Source organism: Aplidium turbinatum, chromosome 7, assembly GCF_918807975.1.
Source record: "Aplidium turbinatum chromosome 7, kaAplTurb1.1, whole genome shotgun sequence".
NCBI lineage: Eukaryota > Metazoa > Chordata > Ascidiacea > Aplousobranchia > Polyclinidae > Aplidium > Aplidium turbinatum.
Window position 1 is genome coordinate 32,265,381 of NC_137478.1, and position 17,328 is coordinate 32,282,708.

Sequence of the window (17,328 nt, forward strand, 5' to 3'; positions counted from 1 at the left end):
GAAAAAATGCCGAAGAAAACAAGATCTTATCCTTTTGCTATGCCACCGGACAGCACCATTTTACAGGAATATTTATACCCATATTTTTGTTGAAAATGCTCTCAGAATGCACCAAATTCAAAGTAATTTGTCAAAATTTTCTGGAGGAGGCCCCCCAGAACCCTCGCCACTGGGTGTCGCCTTTGGAGAAAACGCCGTCAAAACCGCCCAAAATTCCTGGCTACGCCACTGATTGTTCATATCTGTTTTATCTTTTTCTTACTTTTTAATTCATTTTCAAATTTTCTGGCCCCCCCCCAAAAAAAAACTTCTAGATCCGCGCCTGGTTGAAGTCTATTTGAAATCTGAAATAATAGGAAATTAAAGAAACCACCTATAGGACGATTCACCACTGCAAAAATTTCTCGTAACTGGGAAGCAAAACTAATCAAGTTCAACTTCGGGGGTCTAGCAATCTTTAAAAATGGTCAGGAATTGTCGGCATTTTCAGTAACCGACAAACATTTTCAAGGGTTAGTAAGTCATAATCGTAACTTCAACCCCAATTATAACGGTGATGGTCAGAAATAAAAACAAATTAAAACTCTCAGTTCTCCTTTAATTGCACTTTTAGTTGTTAGGTTTGGGTTTAAGTGCTCCCCGGCCCTTGTCAACAAATATCTGGTTGACATACGTGACGTGACGCAAACCAGACATACATTGGTCTGTCAACTAGACATTTGTTGACAAGGGCCGGGGAGCACTTAAACCCAAACCTAACAACTAAAAGTGCAATTAAAGAGCACATCGCCTCTTGTGAAACGTGCACTGACAATGTCTCGATCGACCAATTTAAAATCATCTCTCGAGGCAGATCTGATTTTCAGACTAAGATCATGGAAGCCTTAAGAATCAAACGTAACAATCCATCTCTCAACCGGCAGTTATTCGCCTGTGGCTCATCGTTCCTTTTGTGTGTGTTCTAATTGTTTTGTCCAATGCCTGTAGTCTACACCTCACGTGATCTGTTTCCCACCGCATAATTTACTCGCAATCATTCTCGTATCATTTGTTCAGTTTGTGCTTTCAGTCCAGAGTGTCGTTACAGTTACAGTGCATAGTCAAATTTATCTTACGATTTTTCATTTTATGTATCGCAGATTTAATTCCTGATGAGGACACACGTACGTGTCGAAAACGATTGAGTTTATTTTATTGAATTATGTTATATTTTGTGTGAAATAAAGTATGCTAAACCCGCTAAAATTACTATGTTTTATTTCTCTATGGTTCAACAAAGCAAACTCTCTACCAAAGCTTTATAATTTACAATTAGCTTACACTATTTTGTAAGCGATGTGCAATTATAGTTGCCTTAAAGCTTCCGTACGTTGAGATGCTTCAGCGTGATTCGTTAGGGTCAGACAATTTGATGAGTCTTCTTCCGTTTAACCGAATGATTTAAAGTTTTCATAAAAACATTAGTTTTATTTCCACAGTGGGCGTGGCTTTTGATTGACGGTTCTTCCAGTTTCATTGTCATTGGTTCCAATAAAAACTTGTCCAAGTCTTCCTCGAAATTATACTGCAGATTGAACATAAAATTATAAAGTATCCATTGTGACGTTAACTGAACGTCATGGCAACTCTTGGAATGAGTGAAGTGAATCTAGGTAGCCTACATTTCCATCCCTGCATGCGTACGGTTTGGTTTGGTTGGTTTTGATTGTTTATCCTCGGACTGACAAAGCCTTGATTGGTTATTCCTGGTAGTTTCGCATGCTTGTAGAGGTTTTAACGCAAAGCCGGTTGTTTAAGTGTTGTTGGAGAATTATTAATAGGGACTTAGTCAAGCGCACAGCCTGAGAACCGAACCAGCGCCGCTTGATTTTGTGTCGGAAGCATTGAGCTCACGGGGTTTTGCTTACATCTTTATTATAAATGTAAAATAATTTCAAGCCATCAGAAGTGAGTAAATTTCAATGCTAAATTCAATAAGATAAAATACACCTATCACTGGTGCTTACTTGCGATATGACGTCATAGATGACGCGAAAAGCAGGCGCGTAGTTGTTGTAATAAGTGTTAGCATTTCCGTGGATGACGTAGGCTCCGTGCATCTCGGCGGAATCACAGAGCCTCTCTTTGTAGCTGTCGAAGCAGAACTTGTGGTGGTAATTGTAGCGACACGGAAGAAGATAAAGAAGATCTGGTGGAGAAACGATGACGTGTTGATAAATGTTGGTGAATGACAATCGCGATTAGAAGTTAGCTATGTTAGGAGCGAAGTGGGTTTGGAGGAAATAGTATCAATCCATAAAAAGCGGTTTGAAATTGGTAAAGAAAAATTCATGTGAAAAAAACACAGTTACGAAACAGTTTTGTTTTGAACAAATACAACTTGACTTGTGTCCTTTTTATAATTTCATTTTTCATTATAGTCCTCAGTCACTCCGCTTTAAACGCAACTTGTTTCTATCTAACGCAACCGCAATAACTGGCGTAAATCCAACTCTTTGCTTCATATATTTATTACATCACGGAGACAAGAAGTAGTTGGCTGTTGTGCAATTATAGTTTTCATGTAAGTTTGATTTTGATTTATTGGTATTTTATCATTCACTCAATGAACGATGTAAAACAGTTTTATTGTTATTTTTCCCCAATACAAACAAAACCGATCCCATGCCAAATCAATGTAATAGAAAAGTAAGACTTATTACGGTCCTGGTCAGATTTGAACTTGAAAATTTGAAGAAAAAAAAATATTATTATTGTATTATTAAATAAACAATAAATACTATTAATACTACAAAAAGTGCTAAATGCCAAGCTAAAAGCCAAGCAGAGCGAATTAAAAATATATTATTATTATTACCAATTTAAAAAAATTTCCATCTCATTTAACTTTCTAGACGACACCGACATAACAATCAATTAAAGCGACAAAGCATTGGATCAACAATGAACTCTTTCGGAGTACCTGGGTTGTGATGGAAGACTGTGTTGATAAGATTCTGATCCCCAACCATGTCCTTGATCCTGTCACGGTATATTGGGAGAAGGAGATCCCATTGCCATGGTAACGCATCTCCAGGAAGATGATTTTTGAAGACAGGCATCCTCATTCTGGTTAGATTCATGAGGAAAACCTAAAGAGTCAAGATTTGAAAATTGAATGAGGCTGTTTACCAGGCATTTAATTAAATAACATGATATACTTTCTTCTGGTGCAAACCAAGCTCTCAAATTAAGATTTTGTCCGGTTTGTTTTGGTTTTTCATCCCAAAAATAAAAATAATAAGTGCTGTATCTTCGCAAAGTCTCTGCTTAAGGAAAGATAGATGTTACAAAATGAGGCCTTTGCGATGTGATCGAAAAGAACACAAAGAGCCAGAAGGAAAGGCCTCGAATATTTACAACAACTTTGTGAGAATGGGGTTAAAATATATGTTGAAATAGATCTAAAAGGTGTTGCCTAAAAATTCTTCCCTAGATCGTCTTAGCACCAGAACTATACACACAAAGCAGAGGTAGGCATATAATTCGTTCTAGTAACTTCTACTCTACACCTTTTTTTTATCTTAATGTGATCTTTAAGTTTTTATTCAAAAAGAAAGCAGCAGCGCACATACATCCGTGTATTATTTAATTAACTAGAGCAGTTTACTGTGATTGGGAAAAGTGTTTACTGATTGAGGCTTATAAATTTTGTTTCAACATACCCCAGAGTTTACTTGCGTCATTTTGCCATCGGGTTTAGAAATGAAGTTGGGGCTGTTCCTGGGGACATGGAACTCCCATCCCACTCTTGGAGCTAGCCCTCCAACGTGATAAGGATCAAAGTCGTGAAAATGATTCCAAAGTTCATTAACAGACCCCATGAATATGACGTCGGTGTCTACGTAGAGAACAGCGTCTACGTCACTCATCACTGCCTGCGCAACCACAAATGCATAAACTCATGTCGTTGTTTGCCACGATATGAGGAGGAGCCAAAAACAACGTGACTTTATCTTGTTTGCAAAGTAAATTCAAAGCATCTTTAAAATTCATTTCAAACATCAACCAGTAGCTACAAGATATTGAGGAACTCACGGGGAGGAAGAGACGGAATGAAGCACATGGCCCCCACCAGTCCATCATCATCTTTATGTCACTAGGGGGCAGTGGGTATCGCAGCTGATGAATTGTGACGTCAAATTTCGATCTCACTTTTTGCGGCCAAGAAGCAATCTAAACAACATGACTTTTAGTCAAAGATAAATTTTCATGCAACAGTTTCAAACTAAGCCATTAAGATGTATTACAAGCCTAAAAGGTTAATGGCAGTTTGTAGGTTCCTTGTATAATTTCACCGTTTCCAAAACATGAGTCACCATATCTGCCACCGAGCGGGGCAACCAGGAGTCTGTGATAGACTCGTCAGGGTAATTCACCACTCTGCATTTTTGACACAAGAACAGCAACATCAAGACCATGCAATTGTCTGTCGCTTTCTAGAAGAGCTAGTTTACACTCAACTTCCTGTCACGTCTCACAGCTCTTCTATTACACTCCATGCTCACCTCATCTTGTAAGCGCTTCTTCAAAGTGATGGTGAAGATGTGCACATGAAGTCGTCCCACTGTAAACAAGGTGGCGCTCTTGATCATGTTCAGCGTTTCTGTGACGATCGTGTCCGATTTTCCTTTGCACGTCACTACGACAAGGTGCATGACGTCATGGCGCGATGACGCGCAGCCGGTGACGTCACATCGGTGACTTGGTTCTTCAGCTTCTTTCCTTAGTTTGCTGGCGATCAAAGTAAAGAGCAAAAGGTCAATGAACTCTTCAATGCAACAAACATTCAGTTGCTTGTTAAAATTTAATGTAGAATTAAAAGAAATAAATTCCATCATTTCCATTTTAACAAACAATTTGAAAATTAATCAGTCAATTAAGTTTGTTTTTTCCATCCACTAAGTAAAATATAGCGAAACTAGCCATGAAAGAATTAATGACAAATAATTTTGCTGAATGAAAAAGAGACAGCCAAAAAACCACAAGGAGTTATCAAGTCAGCCGCTACCTTCGATAGATAGCACAAAATAAATAAATAAACATTTAATCTACCCCAAAATAGCCTACTTTACAACTTTATGCTATAGCTGTTTCCACACTGTCTATTGATTGCAGCAATTACTTCATATGTCTGATGATAGCAACTCGACTTAAAAACCTATAAATCACTCCGCAGCTTCCCGCTGCAGTTGAGATTGCAAATGTAATTTTATCCAAGGCTATTTTTACTGTATGTGGTAAGTATAGTCTCTGTCTAGGCCAGTGGTTCTCAATCTTTTAGTGATTGCGTACCACTTGGTAACTTTTACTAGCGCTGCGTACCACCTAGTAGCGTAGCCAGTAATTTTGAAAGAGGGGGGGGGATTGACGGCCGTCGGGCGAAGCCCGACGGCGTCTTTGCCGAAGGCAACACACAACGGCGGGGGGTCTGGGGGACCTCCCCCAGAAAAATTTGAAAAGTTACTTTGAATTTGGTGCCTTCTGAGAGCATTTTCAACAAAAATGTAGCATAGCAAAGTACTACTTAGAAAGCTCCCGCGTACCACTAGTGGTACGCGTACCACAGATTGAGAACCACTGGTCTAGGCTATACGGTTAGGCTATGTTGTCGTTTTCTGTCTGAATTTGAAACCACCTGGCAACCGCACAGTAAATACATCGGTGCGTGAAGCTTCGTTATTTTACCTTGCAGTATTATCGCGTAAGAATTCCTTGTATAGATACATGACAATAAACAACAAACAGAAATACATTCCTCTGGTATAAGCTGCCCGCCATCTTTTTTTCATGATGTTAATATTTTCATTTTTATCTGCTTCACTGCAATGTCATTACAACTGTCCGCTCTCCTCAGAAAATAGTTCTATCAACAATGTTGCGGAGATTGCAGCACCATCTATTGTGCGTTGACTTTCTTCGTGCTCAGACCGGCAATGCTTCAATGAACACCTGCCAAGCAGCAAGGCTGAGTGACTTGAATCAAGATGACGCCGCTCATCTGCACTGACAACAATCGCCTCCAGCAACAGCAGTCCACGGTTTCCAACAACGCTCTATTACGTCATAATTGCCACACCGCGGCAAAATAAGCGCTCCGCAGGTGAAAGCTCGACGAGAGCTTTTGTTCATAAATCCCTTAATTGAATCTTGGTAGTATCTCTGAGATAGGAATCAGTTGAAAGATTCCCAAAAGTTTTTTTTAGCACTTGCGACTTGGTCAGCCTTACGAGAACCAACTTAGGTCATTTGAGAGCTAAGAAGGAAAAGAAAGAACATTTTGTTGCAGCTTGGTAGGCTATATATTCAGTCATATGGTGACTTGATTGACAACTTCGTCTCTTTAGATTATTTGTTGGTTGTGTTCACAATGATTGGGTAACTTGTACAAGGTGCAATATTAGTTTGAGGATGATACTTAGTTTGTTCAAAATTATATGATATCATAAAACTTTGGTAGAGAGTTCGCTTTGTTGTACCACGCACAGACATGATACAGCACAAAACAAAGAAATTTCAAACTCAAAATTTTATCTGTTTCGTATATTTCGTTTTGTGTTGGCGCAAAATCCCTTGCACTAGTTTCATTTCGTGTTTCGAATTGGATTTCGGAGTGAAATCTTTTCTTTCTTTGCGAATTACGTTTTGTAAAGTGACGCGTTGTGTTGTTTCGTCAGAGATTGATCGCTTGCATATTCCCACAGTCAGCCCACCATCAAATGTATTTTGTTGGTGATGCAGAGAAGTGATAAATTGTAAGAGCAACAACAAACAAATCCATTCCTGTTCTTGACTCGATCGATTGGACGGGCTGCCACAGGCTGAAAATAATAATGATGATATTAATTCAGCCTCCTTCTCAAATTTACAACATTTCAACATTTTTTAAGTGTTTTGTGAGCTTGTTGCAATCATCTTCATTAGGCAAAGTATTCACAAACGAGAATAGCTCGCCCAGGGCAAGGTTTGAACAGTCGTCGTTTGAACTTACCGATCATCACCTCAAGCGTAGAGATGAAGTAAAACGAATTTTCATAATTTTTTTAACATTTTGATGTAAGACAGTCCAAGAAGTATGTCGTCATAGAATAATTGTTAAATCAGAATCTGTCAAAAAAGATTGATTCAAGTTTTTCCGTTTCGACAATACGATCCATGCACGCCTATTCTGTAAGCTCAAGCAACAACGCTTTATGTTTGGGTGCTTGAGACATTTCGTTCAGCTTAACGTCCAACCTGGGACAGTGTGTAGAGCAGACAACATTACTTTACCAAAGCTACGAGTGAGTCCTGTCAACCTTGGTGACTGTGACTGCATCAACAGTGAAAACCTGTAACAATTTGAAACTGCCAGAATTAATTGTTCTAAGATGCTTCTTCTGTAGAAAAACCATCCATAGATTCACCGATATCTCACGAACTTACACGCGAATCTTTAATTATGATATTTTTTGTTGTTCTCCAGACTTAGAATACTTTTTAAATGACGTTTAGTTTTAGTTAATCCAATTTGTCCCAAAGTAAAACTGATGACGTCAAAAGTGTTTACATTAGCTGCAAAGTGACGTAACCGTTAATTCACCCAATCACCCAGAATCTTCAAAGTGCCAAAGATGCCTCGTTGGATAAGAAAGAAGTTTGTTGCCACGGTAACTATCTTTGCTCTTCTGGTGGTTACATTCATCAGCATTGTTCCTTTGGGAGGAGGAAAAAAAAAGAAGAGAGAACATGATTTGAGAGATGCACTGAAAGCTATCAAAGCAAAGGTAAGGAAATTTAGTCGGTTTGTGCTCCTGAAAGGGACTGGAGGAGATTGATTCAAAAGTTTTCATGACTTTTGTCCTTTCATTCTCCTTCGAACCTAAGTTGTTTTTGTGTTTCAAAAACACAATAGGATTGCTTGGTTGTCGACTGCGTGATCAAGCGGTGAGAGCGTTTGCAAGGCGCTTGAAACGAATAAGGTTCAAGTGAAAGACACCAGCGGCGTACAGTGACCATTTTTTGGGTGTTCACATTCTTAGAAAGTCTCAGACAAATGTTTGATTTTGCACAGTGACTATTTATATCATATCACATCAGTTTATTTTGATATGATCTGAACAGCCATTGAATAAACTGCAAGCCTGGTGTGTGTTTTTAAAAACCTGCTCAAGAAAATGTACACCCAAAAAAGTAGTCGCCTTCAGCTATTGCAAGACACGTAATGGCAGGTTCAAATGAGGGCTGATGGCTTTATGAGTGGGTATTCACTGCTTTCTGTGGTGATGCATCTACAACTACATTGTAGCCTACAGTATAGTACGTAGTCAGAATAAAACATAATAGTAAAATGATCGCTTGATTGATTACAAAATCAAAAAATGAATAAAATTGACTTTACGCGTATTGAGTCTCCATACTGAGCATGTGGAAGCTTTAATCTATTCCAACTTGAATTGCAAGATCAAGGCAGAGAGTTGAAGTTTGATATGTTTCCCAGGATGAGCGGTACATTATCTACAATCGTGTGCCCAAGTGTGGAAGCATGTCAATGACCACCCTGGGGTATCGGCTAGGTGGCGCTAACGGGTTCAAGGTGGCCAGTCCGTACGAAGATGGGGAAAAACCGGGAAAATCTAAAGAAGAAGAGACACAATTCATCACTCACCTCCAGAAGCAGCCTCCTGGATTCATGTACATCAGACATCAATACTTTATTGACTTTACTGGGTGAGATCAAATATTTCAAATAAATTCGAATAAACAAATTTTACTTTATGTAGACAACAACACTTCCTTATGTTCGCCTTACAAAGTATTGTGACAAAGTTCGAGGCAATAATGACGAAACAACCACCGATTTACTAAACCTATTGATGGCGTATGGTAGATGCATAGCGACTGCTGGTCACCTTCGCAGGCATTTAGAGCTCGAGTAATATTATGGACGGGTCATTGTTTGCGTCATTGGGCCAAGCAAAAAAGTTCAGTCATTGAATTAAAGTTAAATTTCACCACTTTCTACTGATTGTGGTTTGTTGTCTTATACGGTCCACGTATTCCCAGAGCACTATAACTATGACGCAATATTTCATTTGTGTGGGAATGATTCATTGTGATTGTGGTTTTGTTTTACCAGCACAGATGGGAACTAACAATGCTTACATTGTGATCAACGGAATTTTTTATCTCAGCTAAGCAACAACTAAAATTATAATCCTTAACTTGCGTCCCCTTCCAGGTTGGGTCACAAGCAACCCCTCTACATCAACATGATCCGCGACCCCATTGCCAGGTTCCAATCGTTCTACTACTTCTCGAGATTCGGCAACAACAGAGGAGGAGGAGCCAGTGCACGAATGAGTGACGAAAGACGCTTTGAGGTATTGTGACGTCACACTCCTGCTCGGATGACTGACTTTAATTTATTTGAAAGGTCGCTTGAAATATTTGGATGGCAGTTCTGCCGCTGTGGCTAAATTATAAAGTTTTGGAGATCGAACACGTTTTGCAATTAAACTCGTTGCTTATCCAAGACTTTGCAAGCAGTTAACTTCGCTATGGAAATTAATTTTATCTACTGAACTCCAAACAGAGACTTGTTTATTTTCAGAATGTTGACGAATGCATACAGAAGAGACGCCAGGAATGTATCAAGCCGTACTGGCAAGTGGTGCCATACTTCTGTGGCCAGGATCATGGCTGTATGTGAGTGGATGGCAGCAGTTGACGCAAAGAAGTGTTTTGGAGTATTCTAGAAAGTGACTATTAAAAGCTGAATCTTGGCAGTTTTGCATACTTGCATTGAGCTTGAATAACTGACGCAGGTCAGTCACCAAGATTAACTGAGTAAACCTCTGCTTGTTAAAGTGTTATTGTTTGTAAATAATATTATTCCATGCACTAGGTGCCCTGTTAAAACTAATTCATCAATATTCAGTCAAAAGCCTGTGTTTTTTTAGCGGTATTTCATTCCGCTCTTCAATCGTGCAATTGTTTTTTCAACTGCGTGGCGGAGGGGTGAGAGTACCTGCGCGGCACTCGAAAGGGCGTCGGTTCGACACCGCTCTAGAGAACGCGCGGTTATGTCTCAGCATGACATTTAATGGCATGTGATAAACAATGACTCTGGCTCTATGACTTCATGACTTCGTGTCTTTGCTGCTTCCTGTTATCTGCTGTGTTGCATCTATGATGTGCTATGTAGCCTGGCCCTGATGTAAGCTGTCGCAATAAAAGCAAAATTAAAAAAAAGGATTATTATGATTCTAATTATTTTTGACGCTTCGGACAAACCAGTTTTTGTGTCTGCTTTGTTTTTTAAACAACTTTAACCACAAGCGGCGATTGTCACTTTTAGATCAGGTAGGAATGTCTTTGTTTATTAGAACCGAGACATTATTCTTTTTGTTTGTTTCTTTTCGCCAACTCGATTGTTACAGGAGTCGCTCGCAGTGGGCGGTAGACAAAGCAAAGCAGAACATTAAAGATCACTACGCGTTCGTGGGAACTCTTGAAGATCTCGACGGATCGTTGGAGATACTGGAGACACTTCTTCCAAGATACTTCAAAGATGCGAGAAAAGTTTATCGTAACCCAGTAAGTAGGTCATATAGGTCTAATAATGTCGTAACTTCTCCATATTGGTGGCAAATTAAAAGTCCAAATCCTTAGTATCCCAAGTCCAGTTGGAGAGATGCACGTAATAATTATTAAACACCATTACCCAAGTTCACAATATAGGTGGAACAGCCATTTTATGGAGTAGTAACAGGACAATCAGGACATGTCCTATCTTCCCAGGGACAAAGGCGGTAAGTTCTGCATCAACGAAACAGAACTTTACGACGCAGTGGCCATCAACACCTGAACGACCCAATTATTGGCATCTACACAACATTGGTAAAATAAAAACTACACCTGAAATTTACCCCCAGGGGGTAAATTTACCCCCGGTTAAGAACCCCTGATCTATTATGTCGTAGTAGTAGTAGTAGAGTTTACGTGGAGACTGTTATAGAATAAAGTAGTAGAATATAAAAGTAAACACGCACTTACTCCGCCATGTTTGACAGAGCAAGCAAACTTCAATGTATTGTACCTTGATGTGCAACCGCACGTCTCTAACAAACCGTGATGAAATTATTTGATTGCAGGAAAACGAAAAAATGAAGCAAGAAACGAGTACGAGGCAAAAGAAAGAACCGTCAGATGCCGCTAAAGAGTTTCTAAGAACTGAAACTTGCCTCAAACTAGAATACGATTTGTATCACTTTGTTCAACGACGACTGAAAGAAATAAAAGATTCTCTCAATTAAATTTAGCCACAAGCTTTCCAGCTTCTTGTTTGTCGTATCCAGGCTTACACCTGGTGGTTGAAGATTTAGATCAAGTGGACGGGAAGGCAAGGAAGCCAATCTTCGTAACCACCTTCAGGCATGCATTTAAGTGTCCTGCCAAAGACATAACCGCATGCTCATGAGCAGTGTCGAACCGGCACACTTTCAATTGCCGTTCCAGGGCTCTTACCACTCGGCTATGCAGCTGGCAGCTTCTGTTCTGGACATAATGAAAAACCTTTTATTCCATGCCCCAAAACAAGCGAGGTTTTCATCCATCTTCTTTAAGTTGTGTTTTTAAGTCTTCCCTTTAAGTTACCACCTTTTTCCGTTCAGTAACGTGCTGGTAGTGGTAGGTGTATATCGATTTTTGTAGTTAGTATCTTTTTGGTCCCAGGACGCGTTAATGACGAAAAATAAAATGATTGATTGATGATGATGTTTGATAATAATCGTTCAGTTTCTCTAAACTTTTCCACCCCAGAACAATAAAGTATAAAATAACGTAACCGCTACCACCTCATACGCAAGAAGAAGTATAAGACCAAATCAGTATTTCCTCATATAAAAAATTTGAAAGCTAAAGCAGTTCAGATCGTAACTTGTCTCATTAACGTTGAATAATATCCCTGACAACATGGCTCATATGAACGATTCATTGAATAGGTTTGTCTACTGTACCACTTTGAACTGCCATTGTTGTATTGTTTACCTGTCCAATCAATAATATTCGCTATGCATGAATGCATTGTACACACAACGCCATAGTCGACATGTCCAAAGCAATTTAATTATGAAGCAAGAATCTGACACAAGCGGCGGAAAGGTTTTTGTGGGTCTCTCCAAACCACGCGAAACTTTTGGTTGGTTGGTTTTAAATTTTTTCCTCGGACTGACAGAGTTTCTGAACAGTAATTCCTGGCAGTTTCGCATACATTTTGTCATCTGGGAAATATTCCATCTACCGAGTGTCGCTGAATGGAGAGCAGTCCATAACTGAGTTGCTCAAGCGCACACCCCGAGAGTCGAACCAACGTTGCTTGATTTTGCTATTTTTTCGTGCACTACGGCGCTTAACCAACTGAGCAATCCAGTTTGGTAGGTAAACGTGAGACGATGCAATGTTTGGCAAGTCTTTCAGGGTATCGAACAGAAGACCTTTGGGTCAGGATACAGATCAGCACTGCTTTGTGCACATGATTCAACTAACTTACAAACAACCTGGCAATTTTGTGTGCGCTCCTATCCTGAGGAAGTTGGGAAGCCGGTCTCTGGCATCTTGGCCGACGAGGCTCGTTATATTTTACCTTAAAAGTAGAATTTGTACCAAACATGTTGTTAGTGAGCTCCACTGGGTCATGCTTCCCCCCTCCTGTCCCTAACCTACATAAAGCTCCATTGACTCGCAGACCATTAAGAAACTCAACTAACGTTTTCACAAATGAAACAATGATATTGAACAAAGTTGGAAATATACGCTACACTCCTAGTTGGAGAAAAATATATTAAAAGCAAAACAGTGTTTTCTTGTGTTCAATCTTGAAACTGCTCAAGGAATGTGGTCGTAGAAACAAAGAAATTTAAAGTTTTGCGCAATTACAAACGAACTGAATGGATCAAGAGCGTAGATTGTTTGGTAACAACGGTAAGTATACATCCAACAACTTGTTTCAAGTTAATGTTGTCACAAGATGCCAGGTCAAGACCCCTTTGAAAATTTATCACTTGATATGGGAAAATAATTTTCAGCAAATTACTTCTAGCAACAATCTACAACAAACTCTTGAATACAAAATCGTAAATAGGAGTGAAAGGAATGCTTTTGTTTTGCTGGCACAGGAATGGCTAGGTATTGCTAATTTGTGGTTTCAAGTAACTATAATGAACACATTGAAGTTTTTGTAAGATAGAATGTAGACGTTTCAAAAGTTTGCGATCTTCTTAAATCTGGTTGTTACAGTGAATGGCGTTGGAACATAAAGTGGTTTGACAGCAAGAATGGAAAATTTATCCGGCTCTGACGACATCAACGCCTCATCGGTCGGCGACGATTGTCATTTTGTTTGCACTCGGCTGTGTCTTTGTTGCGTCATCAGTGTTCGATTGTAACGTCACACCTGCAGCGCTGGTCTGCGTGTTCTCTGCGACCGATAGGCCGAGAATGCGGCGCCGACGCTCATCGTCGATAGGTTTCGTATTTTCAGTGCTACTCGTGTTGAGAGATTTAGATTGCGAGAAGACAACCCTCGGTTTGGCTTTGAAAGTTGTGGGCTGCTTGGAAATGGATTCAAAGGCCCCAGCCGCGGCCAAAACGACTTTTCTACTCGGCGGATCCTCCCCGTTTCTACTCGGTGGGTCTTCCCCGTTTCTCTTGTCAATTCCATTTATTTTGCTTTCGCTAGATGGCGCGATGAAAGCAACAACTGGAGGTTCATTCTCAACACTAGATGTCGGTGAGCTTTGCAATCTACCGTCGATCGATGTTACGTCACTTTTAATGACGTCATCACGAGATTGGATGATGCTGGAAGTGTTCTGGTCATTCATGACGTTATTGTCAGACACATCACTAAGTCCGAACCATTCCAGAGTGCGTTTCTGCTCCACGTATTCCTCCATGTCGGATACGTTCTGGAATGCAAACAAATTAAATTTACAGGTCGTAGCAGGTGTGGCAGAGTGTGACAGGTATATGTCACACACATGCCCCTGTCATACTTTTGAAGTTTTAAGGACAATGAAGAATATCAGGTCCACGTCATAAGCGTCTGCTATAACAATCTTCTAGAGAAAATTCTAATCTAAGGTGGACCTCATTGAACCAAGAACTAGTCACTTTTCAACAACTCTATTTCAATTTTTTTTTAAAGTGCGTTAAGAACCAGTAAGACTCTTATGAAGACCACTGAAAGATGTCGTGGACCACAATGTCTCGAAATAAGATAACATAAAACAAGTTAATTTATTTCACCCACCCCGAGGTACCGGTCGTCGTTGAATATTTGAGGGGGCATTGCTGTGGGGTCGCCACATTCCTTCCTCATCTTCTGCTTCACTGATGCGTCTGTGGTTATGTCGATCCATTCGGAAGATATCTTCAAGCTCTCAATTATATTCCTGACTCTTGTCTGACCCCCTTCAATCTGGAGAAAAAAAGTAAAACCTTGGTAATTTGCCGATGTACATACTGGATAAGTGCATTCGTGCATTGATTCAAAGTCTGTGAATTATACAGTAGATACTGAACCAATTTAAAAAATGCTGGTTTGAGCCCTGGGTATCTTGGGGATGAGTTACCTTGACATTCCTCGCATTGACCTCATTGGATAATCAAGGTCATGTTTGAATTGATGATGGAATTTTTTTCATGAAATTCATGATTTCTCTGCTGAGTTAAACGTCGCGTCCCAACAAAGAAAAGTTAAGTGTTGGCAGACGTTGAATCAATGCAAAAAAATAATTTTGTTAACTGAGGTACAATCTAGGTACATCTACTCTGTTTGCTTGCCAAACAGCCGTCGCTCTATTGAAAGTTCACAATTGTTGCTCATTTGTGCTCACCAAGCATAATGTTAACAAATAGATCTGAAATCTATAATAAATCTTTGTGTTCCGACGATAATGAGTTGGACTGGTAAACAATGACGAGGTATAGGCGTGGCTCGGGTTACCAACCCTTTTTCCCACAGTGACATTATAGTAAAGCTATTATTAAGCGCGCGGTGTTATGAGTACAATCTTTTTGCTTAATTGTGCAACATTTCGCACCAGTTCTGTCCCTCACAAAATTGTTTTGACTTTTGCAAGGTACAATGATCTACAACTGAGGTCTTTAACTGGCCGAACAGTAGGATTCAACATTACAAAGTAAGCTCTCTGCCAAAACTTTATAACGATGATCTAATTTGCCAGTGGAGAAATGTTAGTTTTGCGTCTAAAGAGAAGCAAACGTAGTTGAAAGATATTCTATTCTCACCATTGATCCAAAGGCGGTGTTTTGAACACATTATCAATAAGGATCCTGGTTTCTACATGCTGCTTCTTAGAAAAGCATATTACCCCCGATGGCGGCCTAAGATGCCCCAGTCCAGCTAGAGCCAGCCCTGTCAAGTGTCACCCCTCTGATCACGTGATACGGGGAGCCACAAGCACACGAATGACATTTGCTTTCGCGTAACAAGGGGAAATTAGTTGGGAATTAAACGTTGAACTTGAAAGATGATGTTTGGTCTGGCTAACGACGCTGCTCATCATTGCGATCGAAAGCACTCAGGAAAGGAACTTATGACGTCATTTATGTTCAGACATCAACTGCGTCAATTACTTTGCGACCAAATAATAACTTTTAGCTTTTAAGCTTTGTTTGAACAAACAGCACTTTATTACGTACTGTACATATGTAATCTACTGCGCTAAGAATAGCCAATCTTCGTGGTGCACACTTTTGGACGACATTTCATTCATTATTTAAACTTGTTCTGGTTTGTTTTTGTTCACAGACTTCAAATCGTTAATAACACGTTAAAAAGTCAATTCGTCCCCATGCCCACATCCAAGTTTAGAATATCTATTTAATTATATACCAAAGCAAACGTAGCAGCTACTGTGCTACAATAAATCCTTAACAACCCATTTCATTTTTCATGGGATTCTCAAAAGATCCTCATTCAAATAGAAATCTGTTAATTTATTTAAGATTCTATTTGAATATGAGCTTTCTGAGGATCCCACTATGTGTGGAACATACTGTTCAGGTGTCGCAACTATATTCGCTTCAATTCGCTCTGCTTGACATTGAGCGCTCTTTTTGTAGCGTTATTTTATCTATAGCATATAGTACAGTACGTATAATCTGATTAATCACAATTATTGATTAAGGGAAACAAGAACGACGACAAAAGAGTAACAAGATTAACTCCCTCCGAGCTAAATAAAAAGGCCCTCTACTTATACATGTGACATGTCGACCGTTGTCCAGGCACAAAACCTTGCTACTGGAGAGCAATTTAACAACCGCAGAGGACGAAAGAAAAGCAGGACACAGGGAGAGGAGGACACAAGAAAGTACGGAAGAATAGGAGGACATAAAATAATGACACGGAAAACACGGATACAGGAAGTGAACGCAGAAGACACAGTCAGAGGAAGACACAAGATGATGACACAGAAGATACAAAGATGGAAAAAACAGAAAATACAAGGAGAAGAGGATACAGGAAGAAGAGGACACAAAGAGAAGAGGACACAGAAGATACAGGGAGGTTACCGCATCGGTTGTGACTTTGATGGAAAGGTGTGTACAACTGCACATGACATACGATAAGTTAAAATGAACAAATTGCGATACAAACCTAAACCATTCACTAACCTTTCTGTTTCCGGTCACGCTCGCCCAGTAAATCCGAATCACCATGGTTACCGAGTATGGGTTGCTACAGATTATTTGGCAAGTTATCCCAGGCAGGTCAAAGGTAATGTGGGTTCAAAATGTCTTGGTGCTTCCAAGCAATTTTAACTCAAACTTTCTAAAGTTAATAAGACAATGAAACCATCTGGAACGTAAAAGAAAACCTTGAATCCATGAACACCGAATAAAGTAGTTCGTTTCGCACGAAATAGTTGTTTAGACTTTAGAAACAAGATATGAATAATTTAAGATGTTCAAACGTGTTTCTCGGCAGCCGATTACGGTGCGATACTGATGAGCCCAGCCTCATGGGCGAAACACGTGTCTGTCGCTGTCAATTCTTGCTACAAATCTGCTGCCGAGAAACATATTGTTGATTGGATGGTCTGAATGGCTAGCGTGGAAGCTACACCGTTATGGTTGGCGAATCGCAGCTACTCGCTGTACTAGTGAGTGCTCAGCCTTGTGCTGATAGCCGGGAAGAACGCCCCTTTCTTCACAATGTCCTCTGCCCTGGCGCCTGCTGGTTTTGTTGGCTCTTTCTTTGTTTCCACAAAGATAAGA

General features: G+C 39.9%; 3 protein-coding genes across 3 annotated transcripts; 1 reads left to right on the forward strand and 2 right to left on the reverse strand.

Annotated features, from left to right (window-relative positions):
• Positions 1-1,275: 1,275 nt before the first annotated feature.
• LOC145774866 (glucoside xylosyltransferase 1-like) lies at positions 1,276-5,839 on the reverse strand. The gene is made up of 7 exons (XM_082586197.1): positions 5,728-5,839; positions 4,548-4,773; positions 4,078-4,215; positions 3,705-3,917; positions 2,963-3,131; positions 2,007-2,188; positions 1,276-1,564 (listed from the first exon to the last, which is right to left on the reverse strand). The coding sequence occupies exons 1-7, from the start codon at positions 5,829-5,831 to the stop codon at positions 1,400-1,402; spliced, it is 1,197 nt and encodes a 398-aa protein (XP_082442323.1). The 5' UTR covers positions 5,832-5,839; the 3' UTR covers positions 1,276-1,399.
• A 1,671-nt stretch (positions 5,840-7,510) lies between these two features.
• LOC145774774 (uronyl 2-sulfotransferase-like) lies at positions 7,511-11,683 on the forward strand. The gene is made up of 6 exons (XM_082586084.1): positions 7,511-7,805; positions 8,519-8,748; positions 9,260-9,401; positions 9,632-9,726; positions 10,461-10,617; positions 11,175-11,683. Exons 1-6 carry the CDS (start codon positions 7,653-7,655, stop codon positions 11,334-11,336), a joined length of 939 nt encoding a protein of 312 aa, XP_082442210.1. The 5' UTR covers positions 7,511-7,652; the 3' UTR covers positions 11,337-11,683.
• Positions 11,684-12,793: 1,110 nt separating this feature from the next.
• LOC145774581 (uncharacterized) lies at positions 12,794-16,903 on the reverse strand. Its single transcript, XM_082585849.1, has 3 exons — positions 16,726-16,903; positions 14,333-14,500; positions 12,794-13,988 (listed from the first exon to the last, which is right to left on the reverse strand). Exons 1-3 carry the CDS (start codon positions 16,768-16,770, stop codon positions 13,392-13,394), a joined length of 810 nt encoding a protein of 269 aa, XP_082441975.1. The 5' UTR covers positions 16,771-16,903; the 3' UTR covers positions 12,794-13,391.
• Positions 16,904-17,328: the final 425 nt, after the last annotated feature.

Excerpts from the sequence above, each read along its gene's own strand:
- LOC145774774 (XM_082586084.1), top strand. The coding sequence starts at position 7,653 with ATGCCTCGTTGGATAAGAAAGAAGTTTGTTGCCACGGTAACTATCTTT. Across the intron at positions 8,749-9,259 it reads TACTTTATTGACTTTACTGG|GTTGGGTCACAAGCAACCCC; the intron begins GTGAGATCAAAT and ends GTCCCCTTCCAG. Across the intron at positions 9,727-10,460 it reads GGCCAGGATCATGGCTGTAT|GAGTCGCTCGCAGTGGGCGG; the intron begins GTGAGTGGATGG and ends CGATTGTTACAG.
- LOC145774866 (XM_082586197.1), bottom strand. The coding sequence starts at position 5,831 with ATGAAAAAAAGATGGCGGGCAGCTTATACCAGAGGAATGTATTTCTGT. Across the intron at positions 4,774-5,727 it reads TTACGCGATAATACTGCAAG|CAAACTAAGGAAAGAAGCTG; the intron begins GTAAAATAACGA and ends TTTGATCGCCAG. Across the intron at positions 2,189-2,962 it reads AGTCTTCCATCACAACCCAG|ATCTTCTTTATCTTCTTCCG; the intron begins GTACTCCGAAAG and ends TTTCTCCACCAG.
- LOC145774581 (XM_082585849.1), bottom strand. The coding sequence starts at position 16,770 with ATGGTGATTCGGATTTACTGGGCGAGCGTGACCGGAAACAGAAAG. Across the intron at positions 14,501-16,725 it reads GCGTGACCGGAAACAGAAAG|ATTGAAGGGGGTCAGACAAG; the intron begins GTTAGTGAATGG and ends TTTTTTCTCCAG. Across the intron at positions 13,989-14,332 it reads ACGACGACCGGTACCTCGGG|AACGTATCCGACATGGAGGA; the intron begins GTGGGTGAAATA and ends TTTGCATTCCAG.